The 19,880-nt window shown below is 35.9% G+C and overlaps 1 protein-coding gene across 1 annotated transcript in view; it reads right to left on the bottom strand.

The window, feature by feature from the left end:
* Window positions 1–8,029: 8,029 nt before the first annotated feature.
* MINDY2 (MINDY lysine 48 deubiquitinase 2) overlaps window positions 8,030–19,880 on the bottom strand; it is a 109,038-nt gene continuing 97,187 nt past the window's right edge. Inside the window, exons 7-9 of the mRNA XM_004452875.5 lie at window positions 19,240–19,413; window positions 16,822–17,016; window positions 8,030–14,326 (exon numbers count right to left, since the gene is read on the bottom strand). Of these exons, the coding sequence (XP_004452932.2) occupies window positions 14,198–14,326; window positions 16,822–17,016; window positions 19,240–19,413 (498 nt within the window). The 3' untranslated portion in view covers window positions 8,030–14,197. The remainder of the gene's footprint in view (window positions 14,327–16,821; window positions 17,017–19,239; window positions 19,414–19,880) is intronic.

Below are 19,880 nucleotides of genomic sequence, written 5' to 3'. Positions count from 1 at the left end.
GGTCCATGTAAATGGAATCATTCAGTAATATCCTCTTTTGCAACTGCATTTTTTAGCTCAGCATTTTTTTGTGATTCAGCCATATTGCTGTGTCTTTCAGTCCTCTTTTTTTTTTTTCTTCACTGTGTTGTGTTCCATTTTATGGAGGAATATATCACAAATTTTTATGTATACACCTATAGATGGGAATTTGGGTCATTGACAGTTTGGGGCTGTTATGACTAAAGTTGCTATGAATATTTGTGTACAAGTCTATGTGTGGACATGTGTTTTTATTTCTCTTGATAAATATCTAGGATATTTGCTGAATATATCTAGGATAATTGATGCATTATATGGTAAGTGTATGTTTAACTTTACAAGAAACTGCCAAAGACGTTTGTAAAGTGACTGTACCATTTTACATCCATCAGCAGTATAAAGAGTCCAAATTGCTCAATATGCCCACCAGCACTTAGTATTGTCAATCTTTTTAATTTTTGCCATTTTAGTGGGTGTGGAGCACTATCCCCATAGTGATTGTAATTTGCATTTCCCTGCCAACTAATAATGTTGAGCATGTTTCCATATACATATATATGTTTAGTGTGTGTGTGTGAAGAATCTGTTCAGATATATTTACCCTATTTTAAAATTGTGTTCTTATTGAGTTGTAAGAGTTATTTATGTGTTCAGCTACAAGTCCTTTATCAGATACATACTGGGACTATTTTCTCCCCATCTGTAGCTTTTTTTCCCCCCCAGAATGTCTTTCCATTTATTTAGATCTTTCTTTCTTTGAACAGTGTTTTGTAGTTTTCAGTGTACAAATATTTTATTATTTTGATGCTATGGTAAATGGAATTGTTTTCCTGATTTCCTTTTGGATTGTGCGTAGACACAATCCCAAAATAACTGATTCTTTAATGTTGCTCTTGTGCCTTGCAACTTTGCTGAATTCGTTTATTAGCTCTAATAGTTTTTTGTATTCTTTAGGACTTCATATATATAGTATCATATCAATCTGCAGCTAGAGATGGTTTTAACTTGTTCTTTTCCAATTTGACCAGACTACCTTTTTTTTTAAAACAAATCAATTTTGTTGATACTTATTAATAAAGCATACAATCCATACAAAGTGTACAATCAGTGGTATTGGTATGATCACAAAGTTGAACGTTCATTACCTCAGTCATTTTTAGAGGGAAGCAGACATGGCTCCAGTGATTGGGGCTTCTGCCTACCACATGGGAGATCCCTGATTCGGTTCCCGGTGTCTCCTAAAGAAGACAGCAAGCTGGCATGATGGGCAGGCATGGCAAGCTGATGCAACAAGATGACACAACAAGAGAAACAAGAAGAAAAACACGATGAGACACATACACACAAAAGCAGGGAACAGAGGTGGCTCAAGCGATTAGGTGCCTCCTTTCCACATTGGAGGTCTTGGGTTTGGTTCCTGATGCCTCCTAAAGAAACAAGAAAGACAAACACAGCAAGTGCAAACAATGAGGGAATGGGGAGAAATAAATATTTTTAAAAAATGATTAGAGCATTTTCTTTTTTCTTTCTCTCCTCTTCCCACCCCCCCCCCCGCCCCAGTTGTCTGTTCTCTGTGTCCATTTTGCTGCGTGTTCTTCTTGTCTGCTTCTGTTGTTGTTAGCGGCACAGGAATCTGTCTCTTTTTGTTGTGTCATCTTGTGTCAGCTCTCCGTGTGTGCGGCACCATTCTTGGGCAGGTTGCACCTTTCATGCTGGGCGGCTCTCCTTACGGGGCGCATTCCTTGCACTTGGGGCTCTCCTGTGTGGGGGACACCCCTGCGTGGCACGGTACTCCCTGCATGCATCAGCACTGCGCATGGGCCAGCTGCACACGGGTCAAGGAGGCCCGGGGTTTGAACCACGAACCTCCCATGTGGTAGATGGACACACTAACCACTGGGCCAAGCCCGCTTCCCTGATTAGAGTATTTTCATCATTCCAATAATAATAATAAACAAAAACCAGACAAACAATAAAAAAAACCTCATCACCTCTCAATCCCTATGCTTTCCTTGCCACGCATAGCTTCTATTCTGTTTCCATCTCCAGTTTATTTGTATTTTGTGAAAACCATCTTATATATGCAATATTACCCATATTCGTATTTCACATGAGATTTCACTATATTATACAGTCCCATGTTACATTTTTCAGCTTTCCTTCTAGCCCTTTCAACCACTGTCATACCCATGTAATAACACTGCTAGTTACAAATACTACGATATACTTCCACCATTTCTACTCATTTCCAAAGATTTACAACGAAACTTTTTACCATTCTGCACAGATTAACCTTCAGCTTTTCATCCTCTAACCTTCTCTTTTCTGGTGACCTACATTTTAGTTAACTCCCTGAGTGTGTAAAATGTATTTAATTCATAATAGCACAATCATACAGTATTTGTCCTTTTGTGTCTGGCTTGTTTTTTCATTTTCTTAATGGTATCTTTTGTAAAAGAAGTTTTTAATTTTGATTAAGTCCAACATCTCAATATTTTCTTGTAAGTTCATAGTATTTTGTGTGCTAAGAAATCTTTGCCTATCCAAAGTTTGCATAGGTTTTTCTCCTACATTTTCTTTTCTAGAAGCTTTGTATTTCTAGCTTTTACATTTAGACAAAATCCATTTCAAGTTAATTTATGTGTTTGGCACAAGTTAAAGGCCAAGAGTTATTGTTTTCTGTACGGCTATCCAGGTTTTCTAGGATAATTTATTGAATAGACTGTGTTTCCCCCATAAATTACAATTCAGTGATATTAATTATTAACAATATTGTGCTACTATCACCACTATCTATTACCAAAACATTTTCACACACCTCTGCCCCCCAAAACTCTGTACCCATTAAACATTAACTCTCCATTCCCTATCCCTACCCCAGCCCCTGTAACCTGAAATCTACTTTCTGTCTCTATGAATTTGGTTGTTCTAGGTATTTCATATAATTGGAAGTGGAACCATAAAATATTTGTCCTTTTGTGCCTGGCTTACTTCACTCAACATCATATCTTCAAGGTTTATCCATGTTTCATGTATCAGAACTTCATTCCTTTTACAGCTGAATAACATTCCATTTTCTGTATATGCCATATTTTGTTTATTCATTTATGTGTTAATGGACACTTGGGTTACTTCCACCTTATAGCTATTGTAAATAATGATGCTATGAACATTGGTGTACAGATATCTGTTCCATTTCTTTTTCAATTCTTTGAGTATATACCTAGAAGTGGGATTGCCAGATCATATGGAAATTATGTTTAACATTCCGAAGAACTTTTCCACAGCAGCTGCACCATTTTACATTCCCACCAGCAGTGGACAAGAGTGCCTATTTCTCCACATCCTTGCCAACTCATGTTATTTTCCATTAAAAAAGTAATAGCCATCCTAATGGGTGTGAAGTGGTATTTCATTGTGGTTTTTATTTGCATTTCTCTGATGACCAATAATGTTGAGCATCTTTTCATGTGCTTATTGGCCATTTGTGTATCTTTAGAGAAATATCTATTTAAGTCCTTTTCCCATTTTTTAAATAAAGATTTATTTATTTCTCTCCTCTCCTCCCCCGTTGTCTGCTCTCTGTGCCCATTTGCTGTGTGTTCTTCTGTGTCCGTTTGTATTCTCATCAGTCGGCATTAAGGATATGTGTCTCTTTTTGTTGCCTCATCTTGCTGCATCAGCTCTCCATGTGTGTGGCGTCACTCCTGGGCAGGCTGCAGTTTTGTGCAGGGCAACTCTCCTAGTGCAAGGGCCACTCCTTGCACAGGGGGCACCCTTAAGTGGGGGCATCCTTGCATGGGCTGGCACTCCTTGCATGCCACAGCACTGCACATGGGCCAGCTCACCACACAAGCCAGGAGGCCCTGGGTATCGAACCCTTGGACCTCCTCTATGGTAGGTGAATCCTCTTATCTGTTGAACCATATCTGCTTCCCATCCTTTGCCCATTTTTTATTTTTATTTTTATTTTTTTTTATTTTTTAAAGATTTATTTTTTATTTCTCTCCCCTTCCCCCACCCCCCAGTTGTCTGCTCTCTGTGTTCATTCGCTGTGTTTCTTCTATGTCCGCATATATTCTTGTCAGCAGCACCAGGAATCTGTGTCTCTTTTTCTTGTGTCATCTTACCATGTCAGCTCTCCGTGTGTGCTGTGCCACTCCGGGCAGGCTGCACTTTTTTCGTGCTGGGCGGCTCTCCTTACAGGGCGCACTCCTTGCACGTGGGGCTCCCCCATGCAGGCAACACCCCTGCATCTTTGCCTATTTTTAAATTGGATTGTTTTTCTTTTTGTAGTTGTAGGCATTCTTTATATATTCTTGCTATTAAAGTCCTACCAGGGAATAGATGTGGCTCAAGCAGTTGAGCACCCACCTCCCACATGGGAGGTCCTGGGTTCAGTACTGGTGCCTTCTGAAGAAAACAGCAAACAACAAGGAAAACAAATGAAAAAATCAACTCGGGGACACTGGCTCAGTGGTTGAGCACCAGCTTCCCACATATGAGGTCCTAGTTTCAATCCCAGCCTCTGGTACCTCAAAAAAACACAAAGTCCTATCAGATATAGACTTTCCAAATATTTTCTCCTATTCCGCAGATTCTTTTCACTTTCTTGATAATGTCCTTTGATAAACAAAAGTGTTCAAATTTTGATGAAGTCCAGTTTATCTTTTGTTGTTTATGCTTTTCTTTTTCTTTCTTTCTTTCTTTTTTTTTTTTTTGAGTTACTGGGCCTGGGGATAAACCCCAGGATCTTGTATGTGGGAAGGTGGCACTCGACTGCTTGAGCCACATCTATTCCCGTTTGCGACTTTGGTGTAAAGTATAAGAATCCATTGCCTAATACAAGCTCCTAAAGATTTTCCCAATGTTTTCTTCAAAGAGTTTTATGGTTGTAGACATTTATATTTAGGTTGTTGATCTTGATTATGGCATGGGTTAGGGGTACAATTTTATTTTCTTGCATGCGAATATCCAGTTTTCTGAGTACCATTTGTTGAAGAGACTATTCTTTCCTCATTGAGTGGTCTTGGAACCCTTGCTGAAATCAATTGGCCATAAATGTGTGGATACCTGCTAGGATTTTGAATGAGATTGGATTGAGTATATAGATAAAATTTGGGGAGAAGTGCCATGTTAAACAGTATTTTCTTCAAATATATAATTAATGTATCTCTTCATTTATGTAGGCCTTATTTAATATCTTAGTAATGTGTTAAAGTTTGCAGTACACAGTCTTGTTAAATCTATTCCCAAGTATATCATATTTTTTTATGCTACTGTAAATGATTTTAAATTTTTAAAATTTTTGATTGTTCATTGCTGGTACAGAGAAATACAATTTTTACTTGTATATTGATGTATTCTGTGACTTAGATTAATTCTAGTAGCTTTGTTGTAGATTCTTCAGGATTTTCATGTATACAGTTTTGTCTTCTGGAAATAAAGGCAGCATTACATCTTCTTTTTTCAACCTAAATGTTTTGCTTTCCCCCTCGTCATATTGCACTGGCTAGTATCGCTAATAGAATGTTGAATAGAAGTGGAGAGAGCAGACAGTTTTGCCTTGTGCCCAGTTTAGGGAAAAAACGTTCAGTCTTTCACCATATTAAGTATAATGTCAGCTGTAGTTTTTGCATTTATACTCTTTTGAGGTTGAGAAAGTTCCCTTCTATTCCTAGTTTGCTGAGAATTTTTGTTATGAATGGGTATCAAATTTTGTCAAATGCTTTTCTGCATCTATTAAGATGGTTGGTACGGGATTTCTCCTTAATTCTGTTAATGTAGTAAAGTACAGCAGCTATTAAAATGTTAAACTAACCTTGTATATCAGGGAAAATTGCCATGTGGTTATGGCATATTAGTCTTTTTTTTAATATATTGCTGGATTTGATTTGCTAAAATGTCGTTAGGGTTTTTTTAAAAAATTGCTTTATTGATAAAATTCACATACCATATCATCCATTTAAAGTATGTAAGTAAATGAATTTTAGTATATTCACAAAATTTCCAACCATAACCAGTCAATTTTAGCATATTTTCTTCATCTCCCAAAGAAACCCCATATAGTTTAGCAATTACTACCCTATCCCCTATTTCCCCCAGTTCCTAAGCTACCACTAATCATTTTATCTCTATTAAGTCTAGCTTTATGTGTCTCCTGGTATATTTTATTGTTGGTAAATGAGTAATCTATCTAGTCTCCAAGAGAACATGTCACAATTTCCAAAATTATATCTGGAATTCATACTTATTATATTATTCTTTGCCTATTTTAACATTTTGTTCTTTTTTTTACCCTGGGCCATTCTCATTCTGGCGGGATCTCAGTCCTCTTGGAAGTAGCTGCATTATAATTGGAGAGAACAAAAAATGTTTATTTTTTATAAGGCTGAAGTGGCCTTCCTAATCTCGCTAATCAATGTTTCTTTTCATTTAATATGTTCTTTGCTTGGTGGGGGAAAAAGTTGTCTCTAGTCTGTTAACTGTGTTACAATTTACTGTTTATTATATGTAGGACACTTGATACATTATTGTTTACAACAATCATACGAGGTGGGAATTATTAATTTCATATTAGTGAGGAAACAGGTTTTGAATCAGATAAGGTTTTTAAAGGCTTGAGCCAGAATTTGAACAGATCTTGCCGAGAGTTATTCTGTCCTCTTCCAGATATATTTGTGAGTGCAAGCTCTAGGGACAGACTGCTTAACTTCGTATCAGCTCCAACAAATTAAAGTTGCCTACTTTATAGGAAAAGGCAAAGTGAGGAAAGAGACCCTCCAGAGATGAGGCTAGAGATGTAGGAAGAAAAATGTTTCTTGCTTTAGTTTTGCTGAGTTTGCTGTTCCCCAAATGTATTTTTCCACTGGCTTTAGGAAGATGAAGGCTGATTCCCAGGGAAAATCAGAGGGGCATAAAGGATTAAGAATCTTTGTAACTTCTATTTAACTTTTATGCTAAAGGGGGAAACTGACTCAATAACCCTATTTATTTCTGAATTTTAAGGACAGGCAAGCACTAACTACATAATATAGGTATCTTTAGAAATCCCTCTGGGAAGCAGACTTGGCCCAATGGATAGGGCGTCTGCCTACCACATGGGAGATCCATGGTTCAGACCCCGGGCATCCTTGACCCGTGTGGAGCGGGCCCATGTGCAGTGCTGATGCACACAAGGAGAGCCCGGACATGCAGGGGTGTTCCCTGTGTAGGGGAGCCCCATGCACAAGGAGTGCACCCCGTAAGGAGAGCCACCCAGCACAAAAGCAAGTGCAGCCTGCCCAAGAATGGCACCACACACACGGAGAGCTGACACAACAACAAAAAGAAACAGATTCCTGGTGCCGCTGATTAGGATAGAAGTGGTCACAGAAGAACACATAGTGGATGGACACAGAGAGCAGACAACCTGGGGGGGAGAGAAATAAAAAATAAATCCTAAAAAAATAAATAAATTCCTCTAAATAGATATTTGAGTTCTTTCTAAGTGCCAATAGTTAAATAATGTGCCAGGAAAATCAAGATGAATGAGATATGATCCCTGTCCTTAAAAGGCTCAGTCTACCTTAAGTGCTGTTGATGTGGGAAAGTCAACAAAACACTAAGTGGAGTGATAAATTCCTCTTAGGAGGCTGGGGAGTTCGAAAGCTTGTACAGAGAAATGTCAGCCGGTTTGGACATTAAATTGTTGGACAATAACTTCACATTAGGGTTGACTCGGTATAAAGAGAAAATGATCCCTTATCAACTCTAATATCTAAGGGCAGAAGCATCATCTAACGGATCTATAATACCATTGGGATCAGGTAGTTGACAATTACATGGCTTCGAGTTTATTGTTTCTTTATTCACTGTATCAGGGGGTGGGGTGGGGAATCTCACGTGTCGGTCCAAGCGTTCTAAGAGGTAAATCTAGGTAAGTGTGAATCAATATGCCAATTCTTCATCTCCCCACTCTTCTTAAATTTGTTAGTAGTAACAAGACAAATATACATAACAAAGAAAGAGTGGTCTAAATATCAAAGTTTATTGAAATAAAATATAATCTATAATAAAAAATACTAAGGGTATTATCACTGGTTACAGTTTTAAGTATATTTTTAAAAATCCAACATTTTAATCTAACAATGACACTATCCTTGTGGTACAGTAACAGACATGAAATTAAATGTTGAATAATACTGAATAATTGTCAGAAATATTTTATACTTTCCCACCTATGTTCATTATGCCTTTTTTAGGATATCCTCCAAAAGTGAAAGCTTTAAAATTAAAGACTGTTTTTAGAATTAAGTAGTTTTAGCATAATCTGCATTTCAAACAATACATTTCTTTGAACTTCAGTTCCAACCTGAACTGAGTAGATGCTTTTAGGTGTCTTTATTCAAAAATTGTACTTCAGTACACTTATTAATCTCTAGGATTGCTATATTCTTAAACTAACTGAAATGAAAGCTGGCCATAAAGTAAAACAGATGGATTATTTCAGAAGTAGAAAGGATATTAAGATAGCAAAGGAAAGGAGAAAAAAAAAGTATGAACATACTATATCTTTAAATTCTTTGAGAACTCTTTCTCAACTGGCCTGTCAAACTTGGCCCAGCATGAAGTGACCTATGTTTAATATATCATTGCAACTTCTTGATCCAAGTAGTCCTAATAGTGAATTGGAGGAAGAAAATTTATATTTGTTACATTCCAAGACAGCTTTCTCTGTAGTCATTCTACTTGTGCCTCCCCAAAATATATGCCACAAATACAATTATTCTGCACAATATAAGGAAAAAAATATTCACATGCACTAGCTTTAGGAAAGGACTTTCAGGATACCTCTCAAGTTTCAGAAGCAGATTATGCCTTTTGCAGACTTGTTTAGCAATCAAACATCAGTCTTCTATTATATTGTCCTACTTGTGATACTTGGATCTTTGACAACAAGTGTCATTTATTGAAGCAGATGGCATTGTAACAACCTCAAGACTTTTCAAAGACTCATCTTTAAAAATCTGTAAAGTGAGATATCCTATGCACCCTGAAAGAATGATTATTTCATATAACTAAGATGCAAAAAAAAAATAGCAACATTAAAAAACCTGTGACAAAATTGGGACACACAGGACTGATCTTCACAAATTAAATGCCAATTTTAGTCTTAAAAGACATTCTGTTAGAAGTGCTTTGTGCATCCTCTAGTCTATAGGAGGCATCCCTGCCTCTCAAACTATTGCAGTGAAGATAGAAAGTTTTTTAAAGTTAGTGGTGACAAATCACTAAGCAGTTTGAAGAAATCCTTAGAATAGCAGATAAAATAGCAAGTCTTATTGTAGAAAGATAGTACACCTTTTTGTTTTTTGAATATAATGTGTCTCAAAGTTTAGGTTTTATATTTCTGCCATGGTATTTCAACATGTTACCTGGAACAGTAGTGTATCATGCCCTAAAAAGTATCTGTGCTGGGCAATCAAGTCTTAATCTTCTTTATCAAAACAATAGGATCAAAGCCAGGCTTGAGGCAAAAGTTGAAGACTTTTACCCTATTTTTCAAGTTTGTTTGAGATCAGAAAAGTGAACTTAGAAACCAGAATCCTTCATGTAAAAATATATGTGCATTATCACAATTTATTAAACTCTAATTCCTAATGGCAGAAACACAAGATTAAATAAGAAACATGCATGAATTAAAATTTGGATAGATCTTCAAAATAAGTTAATTATCAAATTCCTGCAATTTGCCCCTCAGACTCCATTATCTCTAATTTGCAATTTATTTTGCTAAGAAAAACTTTAAAATTTAATTTGTTTACAGGGTCACCTGAGAAGATAAACCTCAATTCTTTATATTTCCCAACAATTTTAGAAATTTTGGATGTCAGTAACAAAAAACACTAAATTATCAAAGAGACCCTAAGAACTTTAAAATTCCAATGAGTTCCTTTATCATTTTTAACACATTCTAAAAGGAATTTAACTGCACATTATTAAATAACATTCTGCAGTAAGAAAACACAAATAATTTAAATAGCTCTAAAAATGAGCATACTTGGGAGATCCAAATGAATTCCATCCATGCAAAAAGTTTATATGTATGTATTAGTAACTTGACACCACTGTACTTGTTCTATGGAGGAAAAGGCAAAGAGAATCTAAATATTTAGACCTGTGAAAGGTATTGGAAGAAATAGATTTTTAAACGCTTTTTATACCCCCAAATACCTTTGATTTTAATGCTGCATATTCTACATAACACAAAAGCAACTGTAAAATACAATATTGCAAGAGATGATGCCATATTCAAAGGCCAGATAACTCTACAAATTTTGACAGCATTAAATAAAAGACAAATATTATGAGTCATTGGGTGAGGGGGAATGTCTGCACATTCAAGAACAAGGATGTGTAATATTTGTGAATATTTAAATAATACTTTGTGCTTATACTACGCCCTTTATTCAGAAGTGCAAAGCACTTTAAAAAAAAAGCATCCTTTACATATTTAAAGAGTAAATTGAGGCACAGATAAGTTTGTCCAAGGCAAGATAGAAAGTCAGGCTTTTAGAAACAAAATGATTTAGAATTCCACATTTCTAGTTCTTTAAAAATAAAACTATAATATATCTTGCTAATAAGATAAATCCATCATAGTTTATCAAACAGCAAATTTTCAATTATATTTTTAAGCTGTATACCTAAGTATTGTTTGATAGGATAAAGCCCATAGCATTTCATGAATCTGATTTTTTTTTTAATAAATGAAATTGAGGACAGTTCTGGAAATTTTTGCCCTAATTTTTCTCCAGCAGGTTTTTCAAATATATATTTGTATATGCTTCATTTATCAGCATTAAAACAAGGACCACAATTCTTTCTGTAAATATTTGGCTTCTAGTCCTCCTGCCCCTTAAGATCTTCTATCCCTTACTGACTTTGTGACTCATTGAAAACAAACTGCTAAGAAGGTTTTGTTAAAGTACAAAACGGTTAATGGTGGGTTCAACTAATCTCTAAAAATAACTTTCTTAATCAAGAAGTACAAGGAAAAATTCTAAACAAGATACAAGGTAAGTAGCCAAATGCTAGAAATGTGACACAATAAAAACAAGATATATTCCAAAACCTAATCCAAAACGTAAAAACTCACGTCTCTTTCAACTATTTCTAGTTTGACACCTTGAAACATGGAATTTAGTTTACCTAAGCACACTGAACCAACATACCATAGGAAGCAGCCAATGTCAATTTTAGCTGTCTCCAATTGTTTAGTGTGTGTATGTATGTGTGTGTTTGTGTTTTCTCAAAATGGTAATTCTTAAATTTGAGGCAAGGTCCCCCAGATCCCTTTGACAATCAGTGAAAGCCATGGAAACTTGCTCTGAAACACACAAACACATATTCATCCTAAGTACTTTTAAGTATTCATAATCTGTGCAAATCACAGCATTGTTGATGTAATGGGATTAGACATGGTGAGAATGTTATATTAATAAAGACTGATCGATGACCTTATGGAATAAGCTTTAAACATAAGAAGAAAGTACAGTGGCCATACTCATTCATTCACTGGCCTCTTTTGCCAGGTCTAATGGTGATTTGGTTGATGGAAATGTGCCCTAATCTAGCCTATAAATATTAAAAACAAATATGGTTAAGTACCTAGCAATGTATACATGTAACAATTTTCAAGTATTACAAAATACTGTGAAGGAAAGACTTTAATACACTTCTATCAAATTCCAATACCCAAACCAGGAATGAAATGACTGAATATATAATTTGTTACTCTGAGCAAAATATAAGAAAATAAAGGCAAAATATTTTTAAAATTCTTTGTAACCTTTAAGGATGGGAAACCATCATATTTGAGAAGTTTGTCTGTTTTAATAGAATTGAACATTTAATTTTTTCCCCCACAATAATCAAAGCAAACATTTTATCATTATTACCCTTGGTATATCAAACAGAATTCCAGGAATGTAAGAAAGTCTAACTTGGAAATAGTACATAGAAAAAGGCTGACTTAACAAATACATTACAATTTTTAAGTTTTTTTTCCTTCTAAGTATACATTGACATCTACTTTTACGATAGCAGCACTGCTGGTTTTTTAAGTTGTTTTTTTTTTTTTTTCTTCCAGAGGGAATGCAGAATGGCAGTATTATCTTTGGAACAAATTAAGAAGATAACAAATAAAAGAATAACTTCTACATATATTTTTCAAGGTCAATAAATAGATAAGTATATAATTATGGAAAAATGTGCTTCAGGTTTTCTTTGTTTTTATTTTTAAAATTAAAATATAATGCACTGTCACCACTTTCTGTTCTGGGTGGGTGGGGGGAGGGAGGGAATGAGGTTTGAGTTTCCTCTTTCAATTATTAGAGTCATGTTAAAAGTAAACTTGGATTGAGTTCAACCTGTTTGAGCCAACAGAGAATTTTGTAGTACAGCTAATTACTTTACAATTTATGCATATTCTTGGTTATCAAGAGACACACTAAATATTTCATATCAAAGTTTTATACCCAAAACAGGTTCTCTGATGATTTATCATGCTAGCATAGGAAATTTGAAGGAATATCAAATTGCATACCATGAACAGACATACAATATAGAAAAACATAAACAATACAGTTTGACCCTGGATATTTCCCTTAGAATAATTCCTCCCATAAATAAGACTTTATTTATTTTTTAATATATAGACTTATTCTGTAACTGGTCTTGGATCATGGAGAAGTTAAGGACATAGCTTGAAAAATCCAGATCACATTTTCTTTTAGTCTATTGTTACTCTAGACCACAAAAACATTCTCCAAGTGGATGCTCAGGATAGATTAAGATGCTTTTAAATAAACAAATTTACCAAGGCTTAAAACATAAATCACACAACCACTTGCAGCAGCAATAGCCTTTTCAAAATGACTAAAACAAATTATTAAATATAAAATATATCAAAAGGACTACTAAGGATCATTTTCAAAAAGTATCTAGAAATACAGGAAAATATGTGTTGTCTTCATAATAAAGTTCAATAAATATTCTTCCTGAATCCTATAAAGACTAAATGATGTTATAGGTTTGTTTGGTTCCCATAAGTTAAAAATCTGGTTGCTGTTACATAAATTCCTCAAAATTCTTATCTACTCAAAGAGATTTTTATTAAAAGCTTTTTCACTAGACTGAGAGAGTATCTCACTTTCTAGAAATGTGCTTTTTTGTTGGTTTTAATTAGTATACATAATTTTCTAGCAAATAAACATGATTTAAATTTTAAGGTTCAAGGTACTTCTAGAAAAAGGTAGATACCGAATTATCTGGTTTTCTACATTCCCCTTATTCACAAGGTCCAGCATCCACTGTGGTTGCACCCCGCTCCACCTACTCTTAATCACTCAGCGCTGTCAGTGAAAAAGCAGCTGTGGTCCAGGTTACTGATATTAGAGATTTCAGAGTTTTACACCACCACCTAGTCATTAATATCTGATTTTAATAAGATACGAGTATTAGTTTATGTAATTTTTTCTATTGAAAAAGAAATACAAATTTTTATTTTTCTATCAATTAAATCCAAGCTCCATTATCAATTCTCAGGATAATATCTAAAATGGACATTCCTAAAGAAAGGTAAAGCTGTTTAAGGGCAGAACTAGTCTAATATACAATTAAGGGTTATTTATTTGTTTTTTTTTATTTGTTTGTTTGTTTTCTGCTTTTTAAATCCCTTTATTAAACCCCTGGTTTCTCATGGATTTGATCATAATTTAACAATGTAAAAATTAATTTCAGAAACTACTGTGCTAATATTTAGATTTCAGGAAGGAATGACACAAAATCAATTACCTCTATTCATTGTTAGAACAGAAGATAAAATAGCTTACTAACTGATAGTGAGTTATGAATGTCACTATGACACAAAATTTGCTGTGATTTGCTTATTTGGCTACAAGTGCAGTATTTTTATGAATGACAACACACAGCATTTCCAACTTGTAACATGAAATTCCAGCTCTAAAGTGTGTAAAAGTCTGATTGTAAGTAAGTAACAACCTTTCCCCTGAAAAACATGAACAAAATCCATTGGGAAATCAGGCACAGACGGTATTTATCGGTTTTTCTTCCTTTCTTCCTGTGGTTTGTTTCTCAAGACATATAGGTGGTTCCAAAAGAATTCAACACATTACAAAATGACACAACTATTTTTTTCCTTTTCTTTTTCTTTATCTTTTTCTCGAGGTTCCTTTCGTTTACGTTCACTATTCCCAGACTGTCTTCTACTTGATGGAGAGGCTTGTGTTGGCTGGCCTTGCTTTAAGAAAAATACAAAGAAAGAAATTACTTCAAGTATTTTAAGGTGTTTAATCATATTTATCTAGAAAGAAAAAATACAAAAGTGAAAGGAATCATTAATGGAAAAAGAAGCTATTAGTGTATAGATTTGTTTTATTAAACGATATCTGAGTAACTGCGTCTACCATTGTGGATACATGTTAAGTGTATGTATCCATTATTCTAAATAAAAGAAATTTCAAACAATAAATAACATGTAGGTTCACCTGGATCTGCAAATTTTTAAAAAATGTTTATGTCAAGGTTCAGAAAATGTTAAAGAAAATAACACCTCTTGGTAAACTATACTAGTTCTTTAAGACCTTATTAAGTACCGGGAAGCAGATGTGGCTCAGGCAATTGAGGTCTTGCCTCCCACATGGGAGGTCCATGGTTTAGTTCTCAGTGCCTCCTAAAGAAGACAGCGAGCTGGCATGAAGGGCAGCCACAACAAGCTGACACAACAAGAGACACAAGAAGAAAAACATAATGAGAGACCCAACTCAGTAGGGAGCAGAGGTTCCTGGTTCCTCCTAAAGAAAAACAAGACAACGAGCTGACACAACTGGATGACACAAGAGACACAACAAAGCAGGGAACAGAGGTGGCTCCCTCCCACATTGGAGGTCCTGGGTTCAGTTCCCCATGCCTCCAAAGGACACAGCACACAGGAAGTTCAAACAAGGAGGGATTGGTAGAAATAAATAAAATAAATCTTAAAAAAAAAAACAACCTTATTAAACACTAATACACAGGTTTTAAGTGGAGGAAAAAAGATCCTATGAAAAAAACTAATAGTAATGTTTTAACTTTTAAGTTCAGGATAGTAATTTTTGAGCTAGAAATACAAATTTTATACTGCATTTAATGGAGACATCTATAATTAAAGTTTCATCAGATCTTTTGTACTCTAACCAAAAAAGAAGAGTATTGGCACGGCACAATTAAACATAAAGGAATGTTTTTTTATTTAATAAAATGAAATTGAACATACAAATAATAACAGTGATATTTTCAGTCCTCAAAACATCATTTGAGAAGTGGATGCAGCTCAGGTGACTGGGCTCCTGCCTACCACATGGGAGGTTGTTGGTTTGGATTCTGGTGCTGCCTGGAGAAGACAGCGAGCTGGCACAACAGGCAGGCAGAGCAAACTGACACAACAAGAGACACAAGAAAGAAAGACACAATGGAGTGAGGAGCAGTGGGTTTTGGTGCCTCCTAGAGAAGACAGTGAGCTGATATGATGGGCAGGCATGGCAAGCTGATGCAACAAGATGACACAACAAGAGACGCAGAAAGGGAAAATATAATGAGACATAGCACGGCAGGGAATTGAGGTGGCTCAAGCAATTAGGCACCTCCTTCCCCATCAGAAGTCCTGGTTTGACTCTGGTGCCTCCTAAAGAAATAAGAAAGATGGACAGGAACAGACACAGTAAGTGAAAAACTACAAGGGGGTGGGGAGAAATAAATAAAATAAATCTTTTTTTAAAAAGTCATCATTTAACTGGAAAAAGTGAAAAGTGGAAGAGAGCTAACCTTTGTTGAATTACTTAGTACATGTGACGTATTGGGTTAAGTGTTAACATTTATTTTCACCACAAATCTAAAAGTTAAGTATTATCTTCTATTTTAAAGATAAATTCAGGTTGAGAGAGAGAGAGGATTTTACCTAAGATATTGTAATGAGTAAGGCTAGATAAGAAAGAAATGCAAATCCATTATCTATCTGGTTCAAAAGTATATAGTCTTGGGAAGCAGACTTGGCCCAGTGGTTAGGGCTTCCGTCTACCACATGGGAGGTCCCCGGTTCAAACCCCGGGCCTCCTCGACCCCTGTGGAGCTGGCCCATGCGCAGTGCTGATGAGCGCAAGGAGTGCCCTGCCACACAGGGGTGTCCCTGCGCAGGGGAGCCCCATGCGCAAGGAGTGCACCCTGTAAGGAGAGCCGCCCAGCGTGAAAGAAAGTTCAGACTGCCCAGGAATGGTGCCGCACACACAGAGAGCTGACACAACAAGATGACGCAACAAAAAGAAACACAGATTCCCGTGCCGCTGACAACAATAGAAGCGGACAAAGAACACACAGCGAATAGACACAGAGAACAGACAACTGGGACGGGGGGGAGAGACAGGGAGAGAAATAAATAAATCTTAAAAAAAAAAAGTATATAGTCTTTCCAAATGTACCTCATACAGCCCTCTAGTTGATAGAAAGGACTTTGCTCAAATTATGGTTTATTTTCTTTGTAGCTATTAAGGACTTAAAAATAAATTTCAAAATCTTGCCATCAGAACCTCAGAAAAAAATAATTTCACTAAATTAAATTTATTAGAATAGTCACAAAACACGTGGATGCTAAAATGCTAACATAATTGAAGAATTAGTACCAAATTAAAAATTTATCTCAGCAGAAATTTCATTATTGCTAAAGTGATCATTATATTTAAGAATCAGAATCCTAGTTTTTACCTGGGTCTGTGTAGAAGCAGAAGCAGTAGCAGCCGCTGCTTGTTCCTGTTCCTGGTAATATTGGGAAGCTTTTCTATCCTCTTCCTCTTGGAGTTTCTTTGCTAGTTCCAAATCACTGATTCCTTCTGGGATTTGTTCCCAATTGATATCTTGGCTCTGCTGTTCTTGTTGTAGAGATAATGCCATAAGATAGTCCTAAAAAATTAAATTATAACCATCTTTAGCTATGAGATTTTACCTAAGAAGTAATAATAAAGAGTTTATATCTATAAGGCTAAATATCCTTGGAGCTCATTTGAAATTCTTTCTGGAAGCAGTATACTAGTCATTTCAGCTAATCAAAAGAAAAAGTTTCCCCTGTTAAAAAAAGAAACACTTGTCACTGTAGAAATGTCAAAAAATACAGAAAAGCATAAATAAGAAAGTTAAAATCACCGTATCATTACATACAGAGATAACCACTGTTAATACCATAGTATTAACCACCTAGTATTTTTTTCTACATTCACATACACCCTTAAAAAAACCCTCTGCAGCCCTTGAAACTATTTTGTTTTATAATCTGCTTCCTTCATCATTTAATGTCATAAATCTTTCATTCATTAAAAATTATAAGAGGGAAGCGGACTTGGCCCAGTGGTTAGGGCATCCATCTACCACATGGGAGGTCCATGGTTCAAACCCTGGGCCTCCTTGACCTGTGTGGAACTGGCCCATGCACAGTGCTGATGCACACAAGGAGTGCTCTGCCATGCAGGGGAATCCCCCGCATAGGGGAGCCCCACGTACAAGGAGTGCACCCCGTAAGGAGAGCCACCCAGCGTGAAAGGAACTTCAGCCTGCCCAGGAATGGCGCTGCACACACGGAGAGCTGACGCAACAAGATGACACAACAAAAAGAAACAGATTCTCATGCCGCTGACAATAACAGAAGCAGACAAAGAAGATCATGCAGCAAATAGACACAGAGAACAGACAACTGGGGTGGTGGTGGGGGTGATAAAAATAAAAAATAAATCTTTAAAAAAAAACATAAAAAAGTATAAGAATTTCCTGAAATTATTATGTTTCCAAATCATGATGTTTTAAAGCCAACATAATAGACCACCTACAATAAGACCAATCAAGTAATTAATTTCCTCTCACCTCTCCCAAATACACACCCAGATTACTTCCTAAAAGAGAAAGTGGTACATCTTAGATCAAAAGTTATATTATTGGAGGGAAGCAGATTTGGTTCAACAGATAGAGCATCCACCTACCACATGGGGGGTCCAGGGTTCAAACCCAGGGACTCCTGACCCGTGTGATGAGCTGGCCCACGCGCAGTGCTTATGGGCGCAAGGAGGGCCGTGTCACGCAGGGGCGTCCCCCATGCAGGGGAGCCCTACCTGCAAGGAGTGTGCACTGTAAGGAGAGCAGCCCAGTGCAAAAAAGGTGCAGCCTGCCCAGGAGTGGTGCCGCACACACGGAGAGCTAATGCAGCAAGATGATGCAACAAAAAGAGATACAGATTCCCCATGCCACTGACAAGAATACAAGTGGACACAGAAGAACACACAGTGAATAGACACAGAGAGCAGACAACTGGGGGGGGCAGGGAAGGGGAGAAAAATTTTTTTTAAAAGTTATATTATTGGGGAAGTGGATATGGCTCAAGTTATTGGGTTTCCATCTACCACATGGGAGGTCTCAGGTTCAACTCCTAGTGTCTCCTAAAAAGGAAATGAGCAGACACAGAGAGCACACAACAAACGGACACAGTGAGCAGACAGCGATGGCAAACAAAGGGGGATGCGGGGAAAAAATAAAATAAATCTTTTTAAAAAAAAGTTACATTATTTAACTGAATACCCATTTTATTAATTAGTGTTAACACTGAATGAAACTTGTTTGTTTTGTGTATCTGCCCTGCTATCTACCCTCAAAAATATAAGAATTTTATCTCAAAGGATATGTAAAAAGAAGGCTGTTGCCTGTGAAGACCTTGTACTATATACACAGCATGACTATCTTATAGATGTCGAGAATTTGTCCTTCAAATTTTTCTCAAAACTTCAAACTATATACCAACACCTTACAACTAGACTACTCTGTTCCTTTTGCCTTCATTCCCTCTGTTCCAATATTTTTATATACAGTGGTTTAAAAATCATGCACATTTCTCTTTTAGTATTTTTTTTTAAATGCCCCTGTGTAGCTTCTGAAGAAAAACGAATATGTTGACTATTAGGGCCATTTTTCAAAGGAAGGTCAAGAGTCCTAGAAAGATTAGCATTTATTTGAATCAAGTAATTTTCTGTGCATTCAGAGCATGATATTCAAATAAACCTTTAGTTAAAAATATCTGGATAAATGAATTCACATTTGAAATAAATGAGCATTTTAAACAATATGGAGAAGACAAAACAAATTTACCTGATCTATCTGATCTTGTTGTCCTCTATATACAGTTTCAGGATCTGAAGGAGGCCGGAGATGAAATTCTGAGTCACAGAAATTTCCATCACCATCTACGTTGTGTAGACTTTCCCAAACAACTTTTTCTTCAGTAAGAAATCCCTGGTCTGTTACCAACAAATACAGCTGACCCTTAATAAGGAATAACAAAAGAAAAAGGAGTGTTAACTGATTAAAACTATAATCTGTAAAATGAAATTTATAATCTCTATGTTTAAAGCATTTTAATTATTCCTACTGGTTAGATCTGCAGATACCTTATTTATTCATTGAATTAAACCCACCAGATATTGAATAAAATTTATAATTATCATATTACAATATAATCAGAAATGTAGTTCTTTGTTGGCATGCTCAACTAATACATGCCATAAGCAACTTTGTGGGGTTTAAAAATCTCCTTTTGCAAAACAGAAAAATACTATGCAAGTTCCTGAAAAAAAACCCACAATGATCAGGTAATGAATAAATAACAGTCACAAAAAAGGATACCACCTTGCCTGGTTTTTTAAAATTATTTTTTATTAGAAAAGTTGGGGGTTTGGAGAACAATCATGCATAAAATATGGGATCCACAACACCCCTCGCCCAAAAATAAT

This window comes from Dasypus novemcinctus, chromosome 3 (genome assembly GCF_030445035.2).
Source record: "Dasypus novemcinctus isolate mDasNov1 chromosome 3, mDasNov1.1.hap2, whole genome shotgun sequence".
Taxonomy (NCBI): Eukaryota; Metazoa; Chordata; class Mammalia; order Cingulata; family Dasypodidae; genus Dasypus; species Dasypus novemcinctus.
The sequence above is the reverse complement of the archived record's forward strand: the minus strand, read 5'-3'. Positions and strand labels throughout refer to the sequence as shown.